General features: G+C 30.4%; 1 protein-coding gene across 10 annotated transcripts in view; it reads left to right on the top strand.

Annotated features, from left to right (window-relative positions):
- The window catches only part of LOC130451713 (calcium-dependent secretion activator), an 82,971-nt gene extending 59,797 nt beyond the window's left edge, over positions 1–23,174 (top strand). For 5 of the 10 annotated variants that reach the window (XM_056790908.1, XM_056790909.1, XM_056790907.1 and 2 more), the window contains 8 exons: positions 2,475–2,651; positions 12,285–12,441; positions 13,105–13,246; positions 13,315–13,624; positions 14,259–14,417; positions 14,498–14,719; positions 14,803–14,933; positions 15,218–23,174. In XM_056790908.1, coding sequence (XP_056646886.1) covers positions 2,475–2,651; positions 12,285–12,441; positions 13,105–13,246; positions 13,315–13,624; positions 14,259–14,417; positions 14,498–14,719; positions 14,803–14,933; positions 15,218–15,416 — 1,497 coding nt within the window. In that variant the 3' untranslated portion in view covers positions 15,417–23,174. The remainder of the gene's footprint in view (positions 1–2,474; positions 2,652–12,284; positions 12,442–13,104; positions 13,247–13,314; positions 13,625–14,258; positions 14,418–14,497; positions 14,720–14,802; positions 14,934–15,217) is intronic. The other 5 variants (XM_056790915.1, XM_056790914.1, XM_056790912.1 and 2 more) reach the window with 1 other exon arrangement.
- Positions 23,175–26,589: the final 3,415 nt, after the last annotated feature.

Genomic DNA, 26,589 nt, shown 5'->3' with positions numbered 1-26,589 from the left:
ATGTTTATTGGATGGTTTAATGTATACATTGTATTTTTAATATTTCCAATTTAAAAACTTGAGTGTCGGTTTTCAGCTGTTGTATTTCGTTAATTATATCAAATTGTCGTGCATTTTTCTTAATTTCAAGAGAAATTTTGTAAAAAAAGTTTTATTATTGATTTTACTCTTGAAGTTGAGAAAAAACACAAGAATAAGAAGGATTTCAATAAACACTCTGTGTAGCTTAAATAATTAATTAATTTCATACACATTTCTGGCTTTAATTTGTAAAAATGACGATCAGGGAAGTTTGGTAAAAATGATTGTAAAATCTTAGGTGCATATTCTGTTATTATATCCTTCGATAATAAATTACATGGTTCCATAATAAATTTGATTGCTAAGAAGTTTCTTATCGAATATACAAAAAACAAAACTTAACAAGTACTTCGTTATTATTTTGTACCTAATGGTGTAAATGGGTTTTGATTGAAAAGATCGGCCACAAAAACTGTCTAATGGGACAAGGGACTTCTACCATTATGGAGACGTCAAAAATTTCATAAAAACAGGATAGCTAGAATTTCTTTAATATAAGCCTCGAATGCAATCAGTCTACGGTTGTTTGGTATAATCAAAAAAAGATAAGTATGAAAAGTTATTGATTCGTGGTTCCTTTATTAATTTTCGAAAATTTCAGATACTGGTACTTTCACTTAATGAACTGTAGTTTAAGTAAAATGTGAGAAAGCTCAATATAAAGCAATATTTCAAACTCGTTCAACGAAAAAATTGCAAATCGCAAGTTTGTTTCCTTCCATTCGCGTCTTTGATGTATTTTGGTTGCATCTCTTTTCAATCATCTTTAAAAATATACCAAAATCACTTATGGAGCGCTAATATTTCAGAAATATATTCTATAAATATTATTTTCTATATGGTGAACATCCATCTATCCAACGTCCATTTATTGATACTTAACTATTTTTTATGCAAACAATTTTTGTGTGAATATTTCAGTCAGGCCCACTGTGTTAACCTTTATTTTGTACAATCTGGAAACTTAGTTAACTACCTAACCACCCTTCCATCTTTTTCCTTTCAATAACATATTTTTAAGTATTTATAACCCAGAGTGAATTTTTTTGTACTTTTCCTATTTCTAGTTCTGCCATTTTTTCGAGACATTTGAGCATTTGACAGAGCAGAGTGTGGTGCCAACTGTACAATGCCCAATTTTTTGATTTCTCTGTTTGATTTTTTTGGCTTTCTTTCACTTTTTATTTCGTTATTTTTGATGTTATTCATGAGGCTGCCTGCTATCTGTGTAGATTATTGTGTTTTTACTTGAATCACCACTCTCTCTCTTTTGCGAATTCATTTTTAGATTTGTTATATCTAAACCTGTTATTAAGTTAATCTCATTTACTGACCGTGTTTAATGGGTTTTTAGTTCATAAGTATTTGGTGAGCGATTAAAACGAAAAGAAAAGAAGCGCATTGGCAGCGATCGACAGTAATAATTTGAAATGAGACATTTTCTACTTAGAAACCAAACCAAGAATTCTTTCAAATGTGAATTAAATGTCAAAATTTGTAAGAAGGAGAATATATTTTGATACAAAATTTATATTAAAAAATGCGATCTCTTCTAGCTCCGCATCGTTCCTAATTTTTTCTTAACCAATTTATATGTTAAATATCAGTAATAACACAAAAAGATCAAACATGAACCAAATTAACAAGTCAAACGTTAAGATGGAACTCCACTATTCATACAATATGTATCTTTCCAATAAAAAAACATTCATGCTAAATGATGAGTAATGTATATATTTTCGTCGTTATTGAAGTCAGAGTGGTCTTCATTTATTCTCAAAGACAAATATACAGACAACTAAGAAATTAAATGTATGTGTCGGCATTTCAAGTAATAACATTTTAGGACCATTATTTATTGATGGAAATCTCAATGGAACAACTTATTTCATTTGTTTAGAAGATGTTATTAACCTATTATATACTGATATATTAGACCAAAAAAGTAGTCTTTTAGAAGATTTACTAACTTTCCGGTGGGACGGAGCACCCCAACATTATGAAAAAGGTTTTTGGATTAGCGTTCTCCACTGCTTTGAATTAGTAGAAACGATCCAGGCAGATCACCGAATCTTCCAGTTTTGGATTTTTTTTGTGGGTATACCTAAAATCGAAAATTTATGTTACTCCGTCTATAGATTAGTGGAATTCGTCCCCCTTCCAATAAAATATGATATGTATCTTCACATTTTGAAAAAACTTTTGGTTTTCGGGTATCTGAGAAATAAATTTTCAATTGGAACCCTTTACTATTTATTACAATAATTTGTTTTTTTGCTCGTATATAAAAGATTTAAAAACAGTTTATTGAAATTCTTTGAAAGCTTGTTGTAATTTTCCCGATGTACGGTGTGATATGTACTTATTGTTATGTGTTCTGTATGTATATGTAGCAACTGCGCAAGGCAGACCGGCAACCGTCAAGTCAAGCAGCCTCAGCGGGCGCAAATACAAATACTCAGCCAGTAGCGCCCGCTCCAGGCACCCCTGGTGGCCGTGACGCCAAGCACCCTTCTGTGTCTCGCTATTGCATGCCTCAGCATGCTAGTTACACCCCACCAGATCCTACGGCACGTACATATTCTATCTCTCTCTTTACTTCGTATTTTACTTCACTTTTTGTAACTGTCCTTTCTATTTGAACTGATATATACAATAACTTTTATCTTATTCACTTTTAACTAAAAGGTTGATAATTCAACATACACATTTATTTATACTTTGGAAAGATTTTAAATAAACAATTCCTTGTAGTTGTTTTGCTGTTAACATTTTTTAATGACTCGGAATATTTCAGTTTCGGAGCAAGAGCAGGAGAATCGACATATTTGATTGCGCGGTGACCATAGGTAGATGTGAAACAGTAATTTCTAAAGATTGCATCTAAATTTGAAAAAAATATATTTGAAACCATTACTATATACCTATCACTATTATTAAACCATTATTCGTATTGTCGCAGGTAGTTATTGGGCTGCAATAATGTTGATGACTCAAGCCGAATTCTAGTAAATATCAAGTTTTACTAGCTTTTGTAACTTGAATATTTACACTGATTAATAAAAATGCCTTATCATCCTAATAGAAATCCATTGACCTCACTTGCTGTTGCTTTTTTTGCTTCTTTGAATTATACAGCATTAACAAAATTAAATTATTCAATTACATACATTTGCTACATTTTTCTAACTTCATCCTTCTAGCTGTCAGAAGTTGGAACATATTAAAATATTAGCGTTGAAATGTATTGTTGCGCGATTATATTTATCCAAAGCTGTTCAATATATGTATATATAATGAGAAATAATACTTTTACTTCTGAAATTTGTACATTAATATTGTGATATTGAGCTTCAGATGTAGCAAACAATAACTTGAATAATATATATGAATTCTGAAAATATCGTTCTAATATATTCTGTACACTTACCACAGTTTTGTCCCATGTACCTTGTTTGTTGCAGTATTTGGAATATAAAGGACAGTTACTCAGTAACTTGAAGCAGAAATCTTGTGAGATGAACATTATATCTAGCTAGAAAGTTATTGTAGAATTGATGATAAAACTCGAAAAGATATATATTATATAATCTTTCGCGTAGATATTGTTTTTCTGCTCTGAGTTTGTACACTTACACACAATAAATACTTTTTAATACAAGAATACAGGTGGTCACATATTTACTGAGAGAAATACTAAAAAAAATTTAGCTTATTCAACATATTACCATTCTAAATATGTATTACCAATAAGTAAAGAATTATTTTTAAGAAAAGTCGTGATATACTTTTATATGTTTGCTAAATGCTCTAATCCAATGCTTTACACTGGTACCTACTTATGAGATTGTTATTTTTTGTTCTATCGAGTGGTTGACAGCATTATGTTTAATATCTCTCCTCTCGATTAATAATAAAAAAGAAAATACACATGTTTTCTGACATATTGATCTAATACAAAAAGAAACAGTGACATCGGTTAAATGTTAACTCAATCCAAAATTTAGTAACAAAAAAATAATCTAAAATTTTCTGAGATATACTGGTCCATAAGTTCAATGTTTTTTCTATTCAACTTATTCGACAACTCAAGCAACAACTTATTATGTTATTGAAATATAGACGGTTTCTTATAAATGTCTTCCTATTGGAGTATTTTTTTAGTCCGTAAATTAATATAGAATTAACGTTTGCAAAAATTTGCCATGGTCATATGTTCATAGTTGTAGGCTAGTAGGTGATCAGTGACCGTTGCGCACATGGGCTTTCCGATTACTCCATTTAAAATAACTAATGGCCGATGTCCTCGGAACATCTAATCGATCATTTTGGTTTGAACCTTTTAGCGTCATTAGATTTGTCCAAGTGTTTTTATTTTGCACTTATCGATGATGTGGTCTGTAGTTTCTCCTTCATACATGCATCAGCGGCATTCCAGATACTCCGTGATGCCCATTAAATGGAGACGGTATTTTAATGATTGTGTCACCCGTCGCGCCTGTTCAAGTGGAGCAGTTAACTGGTCAGAAAGGCAAAAGGTCGTTACCATTGTTTATTTGTCTCATGCCGGGTGTTTGTTTTGCAAGCAAAATACTCAGAGATATAATAGCTACTCTTTTAGTTTGATTTAGTTTATAATGAGTTCTTGGCCATTTGGTGGTTTTGCTGATTTCAGTTTGAGGAGCGAATCAGCTTCGTCGTTGCCCTTGTTATCCTATTTAACGAGCTCCTTCCAGCTGGACTTTGCAGCCATCGCTAGCTAGTACTTACGTACTTACGTACTTACTCGTAGATACATCAATATTAATTTGTTAAAGCTAAGAAGTGCTGTAAATTTTTTAAACGATTTGTCACTATTGCTTGTAACGAATTGATGAAGAAGAATATATAATTTCCAATACATATTGAGTTGCAGAAGGTTTCCCCTGATATCACACATCAGATTTTTGATCATTTCATAAAGACGCAGATGCTGTACAAATTCTCATTGCTTCAACACATCCCATGTAAAGTCTCACTTACCTGTGCACTGTTTTCTATTAATAATAACTTTAATCGTGTGTTATTTTCTTAATATATTGAATTGAACTATAAAAGTAACATTTGTATAGTTATCTAACTACAGCTTTTGCTTTAGTAGTTAGGAACCGGACTATTGATTATAGTGGTTGTGGTATTACGTGATTATTCGAAATAATAATCTTTCCTTGAAGCTGTAAACAGTTACAAAATAAAGTTAAACTTAATCTAGTTATAACAAACACCTTAGAATTAATAAAATTGAGGAATAGTCCATTTTTTTCTATTTTCATTGGTTAGATCATTTATGATTTGAATAGCAACCATAATCAATCTCAAGCGTCAAATTTGAATATTGATTTCTGAATCTTATTTATTTAATATTTTTTTCAAATTATCAAAATTCAGCTCTCAATTAATTAATGTGAGTAATTTTCAATAATGTTATACTTTTATACATATTTTTGACCATAATTTTAGTCCCCGATGATGAATAAATAAGTATTCGAAAACTCGAATATGTATGCGTAGACTTTGATGTTCAATTTTTCTACATTGTAATCAATTTATTAGGAATGAATCAAACTATTCTAAAAACTTTTATACAAACATTTAGCTGTAAACCTGTAAACAGAAATTGAAATATTAACGAATTACTCCATAAATACACTGTATATTTCCAGTGCTAGATCTACGAATTCTTTTCTATTCTATGTATCAAATAACAAAGCAGCTTATGTTTATCCTATTTGAACCAATTCTGTCCAGATCAGTGTTAACGTAGGTTTGAAGCAATACCATAATGAGCTCGTTTACCAGATACCAACTTTGTTTCTATGGTATTTTTGCATCTGGAGATACATTAATAGAATGAATTATACTTATGCAAATTGGATCAAATTACAAATTAACCATTTAATGGAAAAATCATAATATATTTGTATTATGATATGTAGTGTATTTATCTAATGGAAATATGTTCTGAGAATATATATTATATGATAAAAAAAGAAAAATTTCAATACAAAAAAAGCAATAAGTCAATAGTTAATTTAATGATATTAAAATATTGTGATATAATTCAACTAAAAATATTATCACTGAAATTGGCAGAAAAAATATAGATAAAATTTTATTACATAAAATTAAAAGGAGATATCATCAATTACTTTCGAATATATTTATAATTGTCATTTCCAAATATTACCCCATTCAATGTGATGTAAATGTTTGGCCAAATTACAAATACAAATGCATTCATTCCTGCATTTATTTATGTCTGCAACAATTATTTTCTCAAATACAGTCGAATCTCAATACTAAAAGAGTGAATTGCCGAAATATACTGAATCCTGACCTCAGCGATAATCAGAAACTGCATCAATATATCAGGTGTCAGAAACGCTTATATCAAGTATATAGGCCCTCGCCACGCTAATAGTGTGACTCTTACAGGGAACTGTGAGGTTAGGTTATGTTATGGTTAGGTTATGTAGATAACAAAAAAAAATTTGGGATAGTGAAACTCACTTCTGTTTTAACACTTCGTATTCAATTATGGATGAATATTTACGTTCTTATCTATAGTCTATGTATTGTAACCATATCAGGTTATGTAACCTGATTTTCACTAAAGCACATAATTTCCAAAATCAAAAATCAAGGTATATGCATCATATCATTTATGATACATATATAAACAGACAACATATTGGAACTTACGAGGTCTCTCTGTATAGCTAATAAATTAAATAAATTAACTCAAGAACAAAAATAAACTTTATAATTATATTTTGTTCAGAGGGTGATTTGACGGAGACTGAGATTTCAATGAGAACGTTACATTACTTTTTCAACGTAATCTCATTTCAACTCTTCACACAGCCCCATCACTTTCCACCAAGCTCTTTTTTTAAGTTTGGTAAAAGAAAGAAATTGGAGGTGTAGTCATATCAGGTGTACTTAACTATAATTTTTTGCGACAAAGAATGAACAGACCTGTGGTCGTGATGATACAAAACCTTGTTCCTCAACAAATGCACACGTTTGTTCTTACATTCGCTATCAAAAACGTGGCAGCAAATTAGCATAATTTTACCCAGTTATCATTTTTTCTTTTATTAAATAATCATTAATGATTACTCGTTTGGAATCGCCAAGAAATATAGCTATTACCTTGGCCAATAAAACAGGTTTTACTTCCTTGGAAGCACGTTACTCGGATGAGAACCATTGTTTCGACCGTATTTTTGATTGTTGATCACCATTAAGCAATCGGGGCATCCAAATTGCAGATAGATGTTTCGTATCGAACATATCCTGATTAAATGACAGTTCCAGACATTCGACATTATTTGTGTTCATATGGCCACTTTCGTAAGCAAAAAACTACTGGGGCAAAAAAAACTTACAGTCATTTAGTGAATATATTGAAGTATATAAAGGCAAAATCACCTAAAAATGTGTAATACTCTGGAAGTTTTTGGCGTTTGTTATTGATATTGAGGCAGTGCTTGACAATACATGTGCTCAGTTTTCAAAAAGTAACGCTGTTAATCAAACTCTAGTAAACTTTTAGTTAGCATGAGAATCAGCATGCACCAATCAAGTTAATTCCAAAAATGTATACATACCTATTTCTCACATTATTCATATTCTCTTTCTTCTATGTAGTATTTCATAGTCTATTCTACAATATACGAATTTTCTCTACTGTACAAATGGTGATTTCCAGATACAAAAAGTACATTTTTTATTAATAGGGACGTTGGATTCACTTACGGGATATAAGTGCCGATGCAAAAGATTGCGCACAAATTTGAGATTTTTACACATTAATTAGGTAGGCTTTTCACATTTTATAATACTCGTAATTGTTATACTCTATTAATTATGGGCCATATGAAGTATTAATTCATTTAAAATAATCAGTATATAAATGATACCAATTTAAGAATAGATTATTAGGAGATTAAGATATATAAAACAAAAACTCTCGAGCATTGCATTAACTGTGACAATCTATTTTCTGAGCATATGTATTCTTTAAAAAACTTTATGTGTGTAATTTATATCCATTTCATATATTAAGAAAGCATGTTAAGTCAAAATGGGGACAGTATATTTGTTTATTCTGTATATACATATTATGTAGACTATATAACTAAACAAAATCTAATATATGAGAATAAATATAATATATGAAAATAAAAATAAAATAAATGAAGGTGAATAAAGTGTGGTCTTTTTATATGAAAAATCCCGTATTTGTGAGAGAACTTCAATATCAATACTTCAAATAGGTGATTGAAAAATAACTGACTTACATTGTTTCTTTATTACCTACTGGTTATCTAGCCAAGTGACGTGGTGTGAATATTAGTTTCTTACAATAATAATTGTACAATTGATATCGATAGTGAATTTTCTAAATATTTTATTTCATAAAATATGAACTTCAAAATATCTACTAATATTAACAAGATTTTTAGTATATGAGATGGAACAGATATTTATTAATGACTACACTACTACACGGGATGCCAATTTGAAAGCTTTCCATACTTAACATCTTCTTCGAGTAAATAATATGAGTAATTCAAATAATATGAGTAATTTTATATTCAAGGAAGACACTAAATGAATATTTATAGCCATCGTAGTTCAATCCCCCAGAAGGGGTGGATATTATATTTAGAAACTTCAGTTAAAAGAGACGACAGGTAACACATCAATTTTATGGGCGCTTGATTCTCTTTCCAATAATATCTTGTTAAAGTTGCCAAAAAGTAATGATTCAAATTTACAAAACTAATTAAAACTCATATTTTCTTGACTGCATCGAGATGCAGAAAGATCTGAATAGTAGGTGGTAACGTTTCAACTCTTGAATAACTGGAATAAATTTATTCTATATGTGCAATTTTCTATTTGTTAATCAAGGAAATGCTAATAATCTTCTTTGTTTGCTACTTGGAAATCTTAACAATTCGGTAAAATTGATTTGTTTTTGTTGAGCAGCTTGAAAATAACGTCAATAAGTGAATAAAAGTATTAAAACTGATTACATGTTTTAAGAAAAAAATTATTTTAAATCCGTTTAAAATAAAAATGATGATAACCTCAGAGCACTAAATTGAGATTTGGGAACATTTGCTGCATAGCATCAGTACCAGAACAGAAATGTGTAGGGAAAGTAAAGTGTTAAATTTGATCTATACATAATGCAGAATTTTCAAGAGTTCCATGAGAATGATTTTAAAGAACGTCATTTTGTTAAACATCTTTACCAGCAAGGAATGCTCATAAGAAAATTGGCGCTATTTAAACCAAAACTCGCTTATGTTTTCAAAAATATGTACACAATATCTACAAAAATTAATTCTGTGCTTGTAATGACATTATTGATCCTTTATTTCTCAATACGATGGAAGTAAATATATTTTTATAATGTACAAACAAACTAAAGACCGGGACCAGATAGATCACCTAACAGCTGATTGTCGATCTTAACCTAGAACGAGATATAGATTACAGTTTCCGAACTTCGCGTTCCATTTTCGGTGGAAATTTCAAATTCAAAACATGATCTATAAGAACTTTTTTGTGCGTTAATTCTATTTATTTAGAACATGATGAGTTTCCGAACATTCAGATCATGATCGGGTTAAGTCCTAAAGCTGCGTTCATTAACACTAAATTCTGATTTCAGATATCTACTAGGTTTCATGGAAAAACTTGACAGAAGAAAACTGTTTATTTATTTGACAAACAATTTTTGGTCCCAAAGCCCCAGTCCTTTAAATTAGGCCCTGAAAAGGAAGGACAATAAAGCTCCCATTCCAATGATGTATAACCGGTTTCCTCAATTTCTCAAATTATTTATTAGATAGATACTAGATATTTCATGTGTGACGTATTCAAATTGACACTCCGTTTCCATTCTATATAATCCTTTAGCGAAGTCATACGTGCAGGTTTATTGTTGTTCAAATATTACAAATTAATAAATATTTATTATCAAGATAATCTAAAAATTAACATATAGAGAGCAATATAAACAATCATTGACTTTCTATAATAACACATTCATTAAAAACAGGTGCCGACTGATACTAAATACAGCCCGAATTTAATTTTTAATTATTGTCTGAAAACAAGGTATCAGAATTCCAAAAGACATTACGAACATTATAGAGATCATGTCACAAGTTTAATATTTTCAAAGATGTTGCTGATTAAACAAAAATTTCTACTCTCGACATCACGAAAACATTTAAAACAACAGCTAAAAAATTGCTACTGCTTTTCAGTGTACGCATATTTGTTTGCAAAATTGGCTCTATGGTAAATGTATCAGAAATATATATCTATTCACTTGTGCCATATAAATTTCTATTCTGTTAATCAAAAATCTTCATATAATGAATGATATTTTAACTTAGACGATGCACCAAAGCTTTCCACATGTATTAAAGCTATTTGTTGTTGCCATAGTAAGATTCTCTCTCATAAATACATGTTTAGTATTTATTCAGGGTTATTATGAGTAGTGTATTCATGTATTCATTTAAATATAAATTAATTTGAAGTAGAAATCCGTAAAACAATAATTAAGGCCATAAAAAGAACATTAGGAGTTTTTGATAAGCAATATAAAAGATCACCAAATGATGCTCAACTAACTCGTCAATTGTTAGATTGCTGTGAAGCACAAGGTTTTCCGTTTGCTTGACATTGCAAAAAATAATTCACAAATTGTAATACATATGATATTTAGTACTAAATTAGGTCTTGGCCTACCAATTAGAAAATTTATTAGCGGTTGCATTGAGAAGTAGTAAACTTTGTTTAAAAAAAAGTACAGAACGATCACACGTATCTGAAGATTTCAGTCTTATTAAAGAAATGTTTTTTTCGCACTATAAGCAAATTTACCAGAAGAGATATAAATTCCTCAACCAACTGTACGTTTGCCGTACAAGCCCTATCGATTACTATACAGGCTCTAAAATCTAATGAAAAAGAGAAGCGCCTCAAATTTTACAATAAAAATTATAAGGAATAAGGCAGCAGCTTATTGGAAAAGTCAATAGACACAGTGCTCGTATGCTCGCTACAACTGGAAAAAGATACCTAGAAGCATTGGAACAATATATGTTCTCTTAATTGGTGGAAAATTCACGGAACTTCATTTAATAGAAGATGGGATGTTTGTCCTCCTTCCACCTTGCTGTACGAACCTTTCCCCAGCGATGGAATAATGGGGGAATAATGACCTGATCATCGAGATCTCCTTTTTCCACGGTGTGTAAATATTCCTTATGTTACTCAAGCTGTTGGCATCTTGCCTCTACCAACAACCCTGGGTGATCTGCGAAACTGTATCATTGCTAACGTGAACTCAGTAATAGCAGATACGCATTCTCTCGTGTGAGACGAATTTGACTACCGCGTATGTTCGTCATGTATCAAACGGTGGAAGTCTTAAATAAACTCTGACACTTGCATTACAAGTATTATTAGTTTTGGAATCGTAGTTTAATAATACGGATGTTGAAAAATGGATTCATCATTTATAATCCTTTATATTTCAAAGTTCATAGCCTTCAACTATGATCATATTATTTGGTTATCAAATATGATATATGATCTTGTACAACAAGTATCAGGTACAAAGTATAGCAGATATATTCTAAAAATCCGTTAGTTCTCAGTATGGCTCTATGACAAAAAAAAACAATAACTTTAATATGAATCTAACCAAAAAGTTTTATTTTTTCAGTCCTATAAAAATAATAAGATTCATGCTGAAGCATGGTCATGAAAAAAAAGCATATAAAAAAAGCTTCATAATTTCCTTCAACATAATATGTTATTCTAAATTTGTCTCACACAATGAAAAGTATTATTATCTAATTAACTTGATTTAAAAATTATTATTAAAAATAAAGAGAAATGGATATTAAAATGTAATTTCACCTAATGAAACGAAATATATGTTTCTGTAAAATATAAATTTTTGTGAATAGCTATATCTTGATGATATGATATTTGATTGTCGTGTACCTCAGTCAGCGCCTGATAAAACCGCATGTTCTATTTGATGTTTTCTGTTAATATCGTAGAATCCGAATGAAGTATGAATCTCATTTACTAATGTTTTGATTGTTTCGCTTATTCAGGCCTTTGCGTGGTTTAGCGACTTATTGGTTGAACACGCTGAAATATTTTGGTCTTTGTTTGCTGTTGATATGGACAGAGTATTAGCCGAACAACCAGTAGACACTTGGGATTCTTTTCCACTGTTTCAAATCCTCAACGACTATCTTAGAGCTGACGGTAAGTTTTGTAACGAAACTATTAAATCGGCTATTGTATTGTTATACAAATAATTGACTTTTCACTTGAAAATGTATAGGAGTATAATATTTGTAAAAACTTAATTGAAAGCTTAAATATATTTTAGAATGTTTGAGTAACCACAAACATCATATTTTCCTCCAAAGCTTTCAAAAAAACAAAAATTTATTTTATCTTACTAAATGCCGATCTACTAAGCAAAGCATCTGATTGTCCAATTCATATCCTTGGGTTGTCCAAACTTGACAGTTCCGTCTTCGTGAAGATTTTTCGTCAGATCTCCCTTTAGTAGAGTTGTACGCTATATTTTTCAATTTTTATGATATGCCCTGAATACGAAGGGGAAACGGATCAGCTTGCTTGACTCTCGGATAGATTATGAGCGGCCCCATTCTTCTGCAAATCCTCTTGGATGGTAGACCAAGTTTGTTTAAGGGTGTTTGAGAGTTTCCTAGATTTTCCAATACTTTTGCTCGTACAATAAGATTTATCTTACTAATGCTCAATTAGAAAAAAAGCTTGGCATTACTCATGAATCCTCTCTCCATTTTCTTGATTATTTTAAAAACAAAAAAGTTCAAGTTAATGTATGAATTTTTAATTTGTTCTAGTTGTATTATTAAATTTATTCAACTATTTCAGACAACTTGAAAAATGGACGATTTCATCAACATTTAAGAGATACTTTTGCCCCGTTAGTAGTTAGATACGTGGATCTCATGGAATCTTCGATTGCTCAATCTATCCACAAAGGTTTTGAGAAGGAACGGTGGGAAATTAAAGGGTATGATAATATCTATTTGATTGTTTGTCATATATTTCATTTACAAAAATATATGAATAATTTTTTAGTATGGGATGTGCAACATCAGAAGATCTATTTTGGAAACTTGATGCACTTCAATCGTTCATAAGGGACCTACATTGGCCTGATGCAGAGTTTAGACAACATTTAGAGCAACGACTGAAGCTGATGGCTTGTGATATGATGGAGTCCTGCATACAAAGAACTGAATCTGCCTTCCAACAGTGGTTGAAGAAATCTGTTACTTTTATTTCCACCGATTATATTATACCATCTGAAATGTGTGCAATGGTGAACGTTATTTTGGACGCAAAAAATCAGTCTTTGAAGTTATGTGCAGTAGATGGAATTGACTTGGTATATATTATTTATTTAAAATATTGATATTAAACTTTAGTAAAAAATATAACATGACATTAAATTTTTGCGATAAATCGAATTATAAATTGAAGCACCCCACGTTTTGAGTCTAATCGATACCCCAAACTTATGAAAAGTATTATGATAACTTTGTACATAGAAATTCGATCAAGATAAGTTTATCATTGTCGATTTCCTACTTAAATGATTTACCCTAGTTTATATTATTATTTGGTATTAGAAAAATTTTACCATACTTCTGTGTGTTTTTTGTCACTTTTACGAATAACACTAATAATGTTAGTGTCCAAGTCGTCACTTGATATAGAGGTGTGAAATGATATGATCTTTACGGCCAATTGATAGGTCCATTTGTCAAAATCACCTGTATAAGCGTTAATCTATTCATGATGATTTGTATGGTATATTGATCATAAATGAGTATGACATCCAACCATTGATTGAAATTAAGAAAACCCTAAGATCCTTAAGATGATTTATTCTGTAATTACAGTTAACTTTCATTATTTGTTCTTGCTTTTCATAATAGTGCTGAAGGTGAATGCCAGTAATTTTGAACATTGTTCGAATAAGTGTATATTTATATTTTTGTAACAAACTTCATTTTAAGCATCAATATCATACCAAGATCGATGACATGATAGAAAAAACAAATGCCAACATGGTTCAAGGATTGATAAGTAAAATGATGTCAGTTTTAGAAGCAACATTGTCTAAATTATCTAGGTACGATGAAGGCAGTCTCATAGGATCAATTTTAAGTTTCACGGTAAACAAAATTTTTTTTAAATGGCACAACGTTTCTAGTTACTTTACTCAAGTTTACCCAATTGGAAATTGTATTTTCAGAATGTTTCCGGGTCGGGCAAAGATATGGGACAAGGTTATGTAAATTTCACAAGGAATTGCATGGACCAAATTCGACAAAAAATTACAGATGAACTGTGGATTCTAACATTCTTCGAACAGTGGTATACAAGCCAAATTAATATGTTATGTAATTGGTTGTCTGAAAGATTGGATCATACTTTGCACCCTTACCAATGTACGTGCCTTGCTCATATCATAAAGGTATGTATACCTAGGTACTTATCAATCAAAATAAAAAAAATATAAATACAATGCGATTTCATAACATATAATATATATTGCAGAAAATATATTCAGACTTTGAACTTCAAGGCGTTATGGAAGATAAATTGAATTCTAAAGCTTATCAGACAATAGCTCAAAGAATGCAAACAGAAGAAGCTACATGTGCACTTACTATGGGTCAGGCCGAAAGGTAAATTTATTATATTCCTTTTAAAGGAATTTTTTGATAAAATGAATTGAAAAAAATATATATTTTTAAACGTCTTACATCATTGCATACTGATTCTTATTTTATATATTTGTAAAACATGTCAATACAGACTTCATGTTAATTAAGAGACATAATCAGCAAAGTCATCAATTTCAATAAAAAGGAAATTAGCAGGGCTTTCAATTCTTTACAATCTGCTCATTAGCTATTCGACATGAAATCGCCAGTTAGTAGTTTCTTCAAGTTTTTTTTTTATTTTACAGTGGAATGGATGGAATCGATGAAGACGGCGAGAACAGAAACAAAACGAAAGTGACAATAATGGAAAGCTTAAGTGGAGAAGATGGAAACTTCGTGTCCAACGTAGGAACTATGATAGGTGGGAAAGTGGGAAATATATTTGGTAAAGGGCTAGGTGGAATTGGATCAAAATTAGGAGGAGGAACAGGCAGTTGGTTTTAAAAATTCGAGTTATCATACGATATAGCTTTTATTTTATTTCTTTTTAATATTTTATATGACTATTTGGCCTCAATAGGGTCTTCTTTTGTATAAAATATACGTAACCTAAATTTTGTAAATGATATTTTTCAATTTATGGTTACAAATAACATTAAGTGTAGTTTACTTAATAAACCGTTATTAAATATAGTAGAACCTCTAAACAGCGGTCACTAAAAGTAGTACGACCCTCAACTCTAAGTTCAAAAATACATTGAAAAAAAATAGGTGGGGATAATAAGTTGATTAGTCCAATGCCTAAGGAAACATCTCCATATAATAAAAATAATTGACACGTCCTTTCATAGCAAGGACAAAACGAAATATCACTAGCAACTTTTTGCTTATAAAATATTGGAAGATTTACGAGCCGTAACGAAATCTTCTCCTTTATGTTCATTATAGACACTCTTGAGTTTGTAGGATATTTAGTACTATTAACTGATCCTTTAAAAGTTAGAGAGCTATACACAATTTCTTTGATTAGATGATCAACCCACTAGTTAAGGTCCCAAAAGAGTACTCCAAAGCAGTTGACCAAAAAAGAGGTTCTACTGTAATTTCAAAACAGTTGAACTGTATCCCATCTGAAAAATAAATACAATGTCCATAACAATGAGTACTAAGGGACCACAGATCTTGTTTGAACTTGAATAAAGGATTTAAAAAAAAGAAAACTTCAAAAAATTGTTTTGTAAATACTGGCAAAAATAAACATATTTGACGATTCCTCAAGTGTTTTGAAATTAAATTGTAAATTCAGCAAAATAACTCGATTTGTTAGAAATATATTCATTTGCTAGCTTTCTTGGTGGGTTGCCATAGAATTAAGAAATATTGTGATTTTGATAAATAAATAGACTCTGCACAAAGAATAGGCAACTCTGACAATTTGAGATTTACATCTAATATACAGATATATTTATTTCTATGGATATTCAACAAATTATGAAGTTATAATTAATATTGCACTGGATATCATTTATTTTTTAAATGTGTAAGTATGTATCTGATTCAGAATTCAGAGGGTTCAAAAAGTTGTGTGTCGTTTGTATTGAAAGTTTATAGATTACAACTTAGAACCTTAAAACAACAAATGATCAAATTTGAAGAAATTGACAAAATAGTGTTTATATCGATTGAAGTGCTCGGACTAGTCATTGTTACATTTCTTTTGTTATTTTACCAAAATGGTTAATATAGGTTAAGATGAAGATGGAACTTCTCCATGAAAAACATTTAATATAGAAGAAATATTGAAATCATTATTAGAGGAATGAGAATAAAAAGCAGAACTAGAACTAGCAAAAGTAGGAAGACCTAAAAACAATATAAAAATATGTTGAATAAAAATTCACGGTATATGTAGAAATAAGCAATATTTTAGAAAACTACAAGTCTGAATAGAATAGCTCATACTGAATCATGAAGGGTGATCCAGCCATAATGCACAAAAAGTTTTTGGAGAATTATCTCAATTTGATCTATTATTACAGAAGGATCTGTCACAAAAAATGTGTTGAGTATCGTTAATGTGTCAAATTTTCTCATCCTTCAGATCTTAAACTATTCTTGACAGTTTGATGTAAATTGACAACGCTACAATGTGAGTTAACACGCCATTGAATTTTTCGCGCAAAAGAATCATCGTTTTGTTCACTGTCCCAAATAACGCCCTCCTGCTGGAACCACTTATCGTCCAGCCCTGTATCTGTAATTTCTGATTACAAAAAGCCAGTTATCATAGTCCAGCCCATAAACTCCTCCAAAAAAATTGCCAGTAAGTTTCAACTCGTAGGTCAGTTGAACCTTGTCGGTATAAATATAAGACTTTATTCGCAATCCGCATCAGTGAGACCTTCAAGTATTGAGTAGGATAGCGAGTTCAGCTGGAGCAATGTTTTTTGCAGAATGAACTAGGTGACCATGAACAGGTGTTTTTCCATCTTCTCCAATTCCGATCGAATAAAAGTTACCACAATTCTCCCGAGTATGAACACATTTGATCGATGATGCTAAACAAAAAATTCAATAGCTGCGTTTCGATTTAGAAGTCCATTTTTATAAAAACCTACAACAATCTTAAAGCGCTGCTCAATTGTGTAGCTCTCCATGATAGATAGCATTTGTCAAAGAGTAAAACAAAGAACTATCGAACGAAGTTGGACAAAAAGTTGACGCAAAGGTATAACTCAGATTTAACATCGTGCATTATGGTTGGACAAACCTTATTTTAAAATAACATGATAATGAACCTAATGGATATGACCGGCTAATTTATTTACTACTCGCCGAAGTGTAGGCTCGTTATCCAATAAAAAAGCCTTGTGTCATCATAGTTTCTAGTGGTCTAGCTGTAAGTATACTACAGCTAGTTGAGAAAGAATAATAAGGTTCATTTACACGGAGTGAGTTAGCCGTTAATCGCTGAGTACTCACTAATGAACCTAAGAAAAATCATAGGGAAAATAAATCTAAAAAGGTGAAGGCTCCACGTCAAGCAAAATTTGGCAAAGTTAAGTGTTACACCATCAAGATATGTGCAAAACACACATAAATAAGTAAAGCACTTAATTGCAAATATCCTTTAGGATAATGACGAAACGAGCTTTAGTTTAAAATTACGCCGTCCGTAAAAATTATTCTGTTTTGTTTCTTTTCGATCACTTTTCTTTAGGATATTTTTACTCCAAGTGCGTTATATTACAGGGACTAATGAGCAATAAACTGATCAAAAATTTTCACTAAACGTCTAATCTCTCACGTAATAGATTACTAAATGCAAACACATATTCAATAAGCCAAAATTTGACTGTCGTTTCTAAAAAACTATGAAAATATCTTCAAAATTATTATAATCTATCTATCTCTTTTATTTATATGCTAGATAAAAGGATATCTCGGCCAAATATTTAGAAATAATCCCAATTTTACATATCATCAAGTGTTCTCAGACACCGATGTTTTCAAATATCTTGTAAGACACAAGAATATCCATTCACTTAATACATAAGAAACCGCTTCATAAATTTATAATTAATAATGAAAGATAATGAGTTTCTAAGTGGTATCAGACTAAATATATTTTAATAACTAGACAGGATGTACAACATCTAAGAGTATACACAATTATCTCTTAGAGGTGTACTTGAGATATTCCTCGTATATTAACCAACACCAACTTAGAAGAAGCATGAGTAACCAGCTCAACTGCTGAAAAATAAAAAATTAGAATACTAAATTTGCAAACAAAATCATTATAATTAATTTTGATATCGACAGATTTCATTCGAATTCCTAATCATTGACTAATAGTTTAGTACTTGAAGTTTTTAGAAAGCAAGACAAATTGCTGATTGGAATTTTGAACCTATTTTCACGTTTATTCTTGAAGTTGTAAGATCGTTCAGAAGCCCAGTAAGTTAACTACTACAGTCTTACTGGTCACAAATACTTTTTCGATTGATATTTGTTAATTATATAATATAATAAAGAATATCTACAGTATTTTGTAGTGCTAAAAGTGAAAATAACAGAAATAAATATTAAATTCACTGTTATGCGTTTCCAAATCCAGTATTCACAATATTATGTTATCAATATGTATTATATGTAGCTTGTATTTAGAAATACATTTCAGATCCTTTGCCAGTGATAAATTTTTTAAGCAATACGAAATGTTAGCCGTAATATCCATAAATTATTCTATATTCCGGGTAATACATGTAAATGTTTTGGATTAGCTCTCTGTTATTTTTGCAACAAATAAAAAACATCATTACATTTATAATAATTTTGGGAGTCCCATAGTTCCTTCAAACATATTAAATGCTGGGAACATAAGTGGTGTAATCAAATACTAGCACTACTTTTAAGTCGACATAAATATGACGTCAACACGCTGGGTACCTATCATCTTTTGGAACAAGTTATCAATATGATGTATATGGTTCAAGACATCATTATCACTGGCCAAAATTAGGGGTGTAATTTCGGAATGCAAGCATAATATGAATAGTTTATGCAGAAAAGTATCGATACATATATTCTAAATATTAAGTGAATATTTGTAGTTAAAATGGATTATTGAAGGTATAAAATTATAACAGTTTCAATAATATTCATGAATAGAATAACTTCTATATACATATTCATTCGAACTTATTTTATTCAATATATTTATCCAGTGCAAACTTGTCTATGGGATTGTTCATGTTCTATCCAAATAATAATATATCTAGTTATTGCATACCTTGTTATGAAATAGATTGATAGAAAATCAGTTATTAGGTGCAAACATGTTAAACAGAACTGCATAAGTGACTAGATACTGTTTTAATGAATTTTGAGGTTAAGATTCATTCTCATTTTAAGTAAAACATTTTTTAAAGATGGTCCGAATTTTTTTTAACACTGTTTCACACTGAAGTGGTTCTGTTCAGTATTTTTGTCGCAAATGGCTTTCCAATCCGTTTCTTGGATAGTCTATATATAAAATAAATTTATTACTTTCGTTGTATTGCTTAGAGCTGTATCGTATTACTTACTATAAGACAGAGCTGACAAAGTAAGCATAACTGGTTTTACTTAAAGATTTCGTATGAATAATGAATGAGATTAATATTAATTAAATGGATAATACATTTGATTTATCATTTTCCAAATAAACTGCAAATGTTATGTTCTTTATCTTTTTATAACAAATAAAATATAATTAATATATAAGTCAGTCAACTATAACAGTTTTCTAAAAGTTGTTAGGTATATTACATATCTACCTACTATTTTCCCTTCTATTCTATAAAGCAAATTATTCCGACTTCTAGTTAGTATACTGATAAAATTTGGATACTATAACATCTAATTGAAATAGATTTATAATAAAAAGTTACTTATGAAAATAAAAATGACTTGAAATATCATATGATAAAGTCTTTTCCTTGTAAAAGTTTTCGTTTAAATGAATAAATTCGATAACATATAGAATCAGGAGAACGTTACCTTTATACAACATTCCTAACCAATAATTCCTAATTATACGGAAGACTTTTCGGAAATTATGGTCCTGGGTTAGATCACACATCAGCTCATTACGGGTCCTAACCCATAAGGAAATTCTTAACACAGTTTCCGAACGTTGCGTTTTCACAGAAACCTTTGATTTTTATTACTTGAGGCATGAATTTACAACTGGATATTAAACTGAAGTCTAAACTATGAATTAAACTCTAGTTCAAACCAAAAATAAAGTTGCTCTATTTTAGAGGCCACAGTGGAATCCAGATGTTTTTAACAGCGGTAATTTAATCTAACTTTTCCGATAGAACAAAAAATCTGCTTGTATTAATTCTTAATTTAAATTTTTTATGAAAAGGTGTATGAATATTTATAAACGAAAATGAACTGAAAACTTCTCCAACTTTTTGAACAAATACAATGAATCGAATGCAAAAAAGCGATTCATTGACCTGGAAGAGAAGAGAAAAAGATTTGAAGTAGTGAGTCAATTCACTTCGATATAACAACGAATTGAAAAAATAAGTGGAGCAATTTAAAATAAATCACCTGTAAAATTTTGCAGTTGAAAACCAAAATTTTTACAAAATTGGTGGAGGACCGCCTTACCCTCTCTTATAAGTGCGATAGATGAGGAAATCGTATAAGTCAGTGAAAGATTTGAAGTTGTTGTTACAGGTAATACGGCGAATGTAACATCTTCATAACCTATTTAAGGCAGTAAATATTGAGTTTCAACTCTTTACTTGACATGATATCGTAAAAACGTAAACGATTTGGAAAAGCTAGGATAGAGTTCTCAGTTTCTTATTAAACCACCCCTGAATCGTCGGTTAGGTTTAAACCGAAGTTTGTCAATAAACGCCATCTATAAAACACCTATAAAAGTCGATATCTGTTGTTTAAGCTGACGTTTAAGGTCTAAAGGTTTAAACTAAACAAAAAATTCTAAAATTGCGCTTTAATTTCGTGTGTTAATTTTTCTATATTTCACGTTTATTTTCCTATATTATTTCTGTGATTATGGACTTTTATTTATTATCATTGAGCCGTCATTAGAGATTTGCCCACTCACACCGATAAGCTTTATATTGGAAAATCCAAATATCTGAAAATCGAAGTTTTCGAAAAACAGTGAACGAGTACTGGATTTCTTTCGAAACATTCAAATCATGATCGGGTTAACTCAATCATATCATAATCATAAATTGTTAAATGCATGACACAACTGATGAAAAAATTTATTAAATCAACAGACCTAATTAAGCAATAAACTAGAGGTACTTTGTCCCAATAAAATTAAATTTAGATTTGCTGATATCAGAAACACACATCATCCGATCAACTTTTTTGAAAAAACCTACAATTGAGATTTAGCATAAAATAGATTCGAAATCTCACTCTTCTCTCCAGTTTGTAGAGCCTATCATCAGATATTTCAAAAGGGAGGAGATCTCCTTTTCATCGTTCATTCTCACTTTTAATTTTCCAAGTAGAAAATTACCAAATTTTATCAGTACCTAATGTATGTTAGTAATAATTAATATGGATAGATGGTTACTATGCCATGCTCTGTTAGAAATATTTGAATAAAGTCGTACAAAAGGTTGCTTGAACTTCGGCATCACGTTGTATTTCAGGTACTATGAGTAACTAAACTAATAGTTATAAAATCTTAAAATCAATTTATGATAAAGTATCAACATTGAAACATAACTTTAATGATTACTGCATGCAATCTTAAACTATAGTTACCTATATTTGCAATGAGCATTGAAGAGTATCATTAGTTTTCAATGTATGTACATTAAATTCTTTTAAAATTTTTTCACAGGAACACACATATGAAAAAATACCATTACAGATTAACTACAACAAAATGTAATTATCCAATGTACCTACTAAAAAATTAATGCACGAGTTAATACAATAATTAATACCAGTTAATACTAATAGTGCTCTAGCATAGAATAGAATGAATTTAAATTTGTTTGGTAGTTTAAAATAATGTTACATTGGAAATTGGAAAAGAAATGCTCTCTATAAAATGACTAGTCGTAGTCGTGAGAAAGTGAATCATGAACAAATAATTTAAGCGTAACTTATACAGGCTGCTATGAAACATGGAGTAAAAAGTGATTCTATGTGTTCAATTATGAATATCATCAACAAAATTCGTATGCAGTAGTGATTTTTTGTGGAAGAGACGAATCGATAATTCAAAAGAAAAGATTCAAATTATAAATATTTATGCACATTGGACGTATTTATAAAAATATTTTGCCACTTATCTTACAAATTGATGTACTGAAAAATTATATGAAAGAATATGAAACTCCTCAATGCCCCGTTGTCTTCTTAAAATCTTCAACTTTTGAAAATTGTTATATAAATAATATATGTATAGAATGCTTTTAACTTAAGTTCTTGTATTTATCAAACCTACTTATACATTCTTGAATAGAAATAAATTTATAAACAATGAATATCCTTTATTAATATTGCAATATAGTTATTGAAATACTGTTTTTTTATTCACTTATTAGTAAGTAGTAATTTGAAATACGGGTCTATTATGTCCACAGGAAGCGATTATTTATAAATTAATTTCCTAAAATCTATACACATGTTAACCAGTTACGGACCATATACATATTGTTATGTTCAACTAACATGTACTATAAATAATAAATTGTTTTAATACATCATTTTTAGATATTTTGTCACTTTAAAAACCATCTAAAGCGCCAAAACCGTCCTTGTGCCTCGTAGGCACCTTGTAAATACTCAAATAATGGCGGCCTTAGTTACCTATAACACTTTCAGAATGGGAAACATCGTCATTAAACCTTCATAAACCCGAGCGGGGTATAGACATAAATCTTTGCGATTATTTTCTAAAATATTTTTCAACGCATTTTCCTTAGAGCTGTTTCTTAAATACTTTTCTAAAGTGATACAAAAAAGTTTGAATAAATAGCTTTTCGTTGTAACTAATTATAGAGAATTCTATTCCATGAGTTTCAGCTGCACCCCGCTCGATATGTAACAACAGGTATAAATTTTGCATACCTTGAAAACCAACTGGGGTGCAAATAAACCGCAAATCGTTCAAACTACAGGGATTTCCCATTTCTTACCGTCAACGCTCTCGGGGATACCCAATATATTTAATATTGGTGTTGTGCACGTATTTATCTCATAATTTTAGTGTGTTTAGTTACGTTTACAGTGAGTAGTCGAGTGCACCCCTATAATAATAAGTGGAACATGGAAGTTCCGAATGGAAGCTAACTGGCGAAGAACTATTGGCGGCGATACTAGATACGGACGATTGTGATAATATTTTTTAATGATTCAGCACTAGAGGATGGTTCGAGTGATATTGAAGGGAAGTTAGTGATAATGAAAATGAACAGATTCTACAGATGAAGTACGCCTGTCAGTAAAATTTGATACTGATCATCCAACATATTCTTCTTAAGATCGTAGTGTGTGGATAACGAATACATGGTAAAGAAAAGAAAATAAAATATTCAAAACTTTTCAACAAATCTGACAATTTTCCACCATAAGACGCTTTTGAACTATTTTCTTCACAATATATTATGGATGTGATTTTATCGGAAGCGAATAGAATCAAATGTGAAAAATGAGAAGGCCTTTTCTCCTTTTGTGATAGAAGAACTGGAAGCATGTATTGGTCCCTTTATCATTTTGGAGCCTAGCACGCTGAGATAGAGCCAATACACGTACCCAGATCCAACTTTATGTCAGCCTCTATAGTATCATCTGCCTTGTTTCCCAACAGGTTCCAACAGATTATGTGCTTTCGACCATTTTGAAAAAGGAGGAGAAGGAAGAACACGCACGGATAAATTTGTCACAATAAGAAAGGTTTTTTATGGTTTTTTACCAAATTGTGAGAATTATGTGTGTGAATGAATCCTATTCCGACGAAAGTCTCTTTTTTAGGTTTATAAGAAAAGTAAGCCGGATAAGTACACAAACAAAACAAACCAGAGAAAAGTCAAGGACAAAGGGTAATGATGGACCTGGTAAACCATTTATCTATAGGATATCGAATAACTACTGATAATTTTTTTACCAGTATTGAGCTAGCTAATAAGCTTTTAGATAAAAACCTTACCTTGTGTGGTACACTGCGTAAAAATAAAACTTATATTTCAAAGAGCTACTTCCAGCAAGAAATTTTCAAGTGTGTTTATTGTTATGAAAGATAAGACCTTAGTGTCCTACGTATCACAAAAAAATGCGACATTATTTTATCTACAGAACTCAACGATGACAAAATAAGTGGAGAGGGAACTAATTAAAAACCAGACATTATCTTACGTTACAATAAAACAAATGGTGGAGTGGATATAACAAAAAAATTGGCAAAGGAAGTCAGGACACAAAGAAAAAGTATTCAGTGGTCGATGGCAATATTTTTTCGTCTACTGGACATTGTTGGGGTCAAAGCCTATAAACTTTGATGTTGAAATATCCAGAATGGAAAATAAATAGATAAATAAATAAATAAATAAAAAACATAATTCGTTGATACCACAATGACAAGTCGTTACTTTGTCGTTTGTATTCGGTTTAATCAGTACAAATGTGCAGAACATTAAAAATATATAACAGTTTGTAACAAGTGTGATAATTAAATTATAATTTAAAATGTCATTGAAATTCTTGTTCTTTTTTCATCATTATTTTTTGTATGTAATCATTTCATAATATTTTTTCAAAATCTGTATACTCATTTATCAATGCTCACAAATTTTTTATGTAAAAATATATTTTTTATGAGCAGAATGTGTTTTATTCTGAATATTCCTTCTTTAAAAAAAATAATAATAAGGCCAAAACATGTTGGGGAACATTTACACCCCACTCGGTATTTAATATAAATTTTTAACCACAGGTTTATGTTAAGTTTTACAGCAATATGATTTTATGTATCAAAACTGAATAGCAGCACAATAGATCCTAAGATGCAGTGCAACATAACCTCTAATTTACATCATTATAAGGAACTAGAATTAGTTCATAGTTGGGTTGTTACGAGGTCAGAGACTGTTGCTAATAAAACTTTGTCTATGAGATAAATGAATGAGTATTCTCTATATTCGGCTACCATATTATTAGAAGATATATAAGAAAAATAATAAAAAGGTACAGCTCAAAAATTTTCACCATCAAATGTAGAAAAGGTACGCGCGTTGCATTATTCTTTAAATAATAAAAAAATCATTTAACAGATTTTGAAGCAATTTAACTTAACATGCACATAATTTTCATTCATTTCATCCACGTTTAATTCTCTTATAATGAGAAAAAATAATTGGAAACTATTCTATAATGGATCTGAAACCCTTAGATCAAAGAAAGTAAGCCATAAAGTAACCATAACACACAGTGTTTGTCTGATGTAGAATCAACCATTTTTACCTTGCTACGAATGAATTTCAATACAATCAAAGCTTAAATTACTCATATCTTGTCAACCGTTGAAATAGCATAAGAGTCCAAAGTTTTTTGGAATATTTTCACATGAAAAAATTCGACCGAATGGTGTTAACACTTCCATTTATTGGCAATCGTCTAAACTTATATGAAGTATCAAATATTGTCTGTCGGCAAATTGACCCACCTTCCTTCGCTTGGTAGCGTCGCAAGTATTCTATGAAAAGTAGGACTGGCAAAGTTACAAGAATTTCCCTTTGAGCTTCCTTTTCAGTTGGTAGGTTATATAGGTACCTAGATAACGCAGAAAAGGAAAAACTTCTCTAGAGCACAATTTTGTATGACAAAAATAAGCAAAATAGGTACAGAAAGAAAAAATAGTAGGTTTCTTCAAGAAATTTTTCGATGTAGAATTTTCAAGAAGATATTTAGGTAGCTTCAAAAAGCACAGTCTTAAATCAAAAAGCTGTAACTGTCGATAAAAATATATTTTCTTCGGAAGAAAAGTCAAGAAGGTAGTTACTACTGAAAAACTTATAGCAATTTAATTTGTAGTGATAGTCCCGGTTTGTGGCCTTCCACTATGACTAATATTTGTTAATATTTTGGTTAATCGTGGTATCCTACAAGTAACCAACAGCTA

Source organism: Diorhabda sublineata, chromosome X (genome assembly GCF_026230105.1).
Source record: "Diorhabda sublineata isolate icDioSubl1.1 chromosome X, icDioSubl1.1, whole genome shotgun sequence".
Lineage (NCBI taxonomy): Eukaryota > Metazoa > Arthropoda > Insecta > Coleoptera > Chrysomelidae > Diorhabda > Diorhabda sublineata.
The sequence above is the reverse complement of the archived record's forward strand: the minus strand, read 5'-3'. Positions and strand labels throughout refer to the sequence as shown.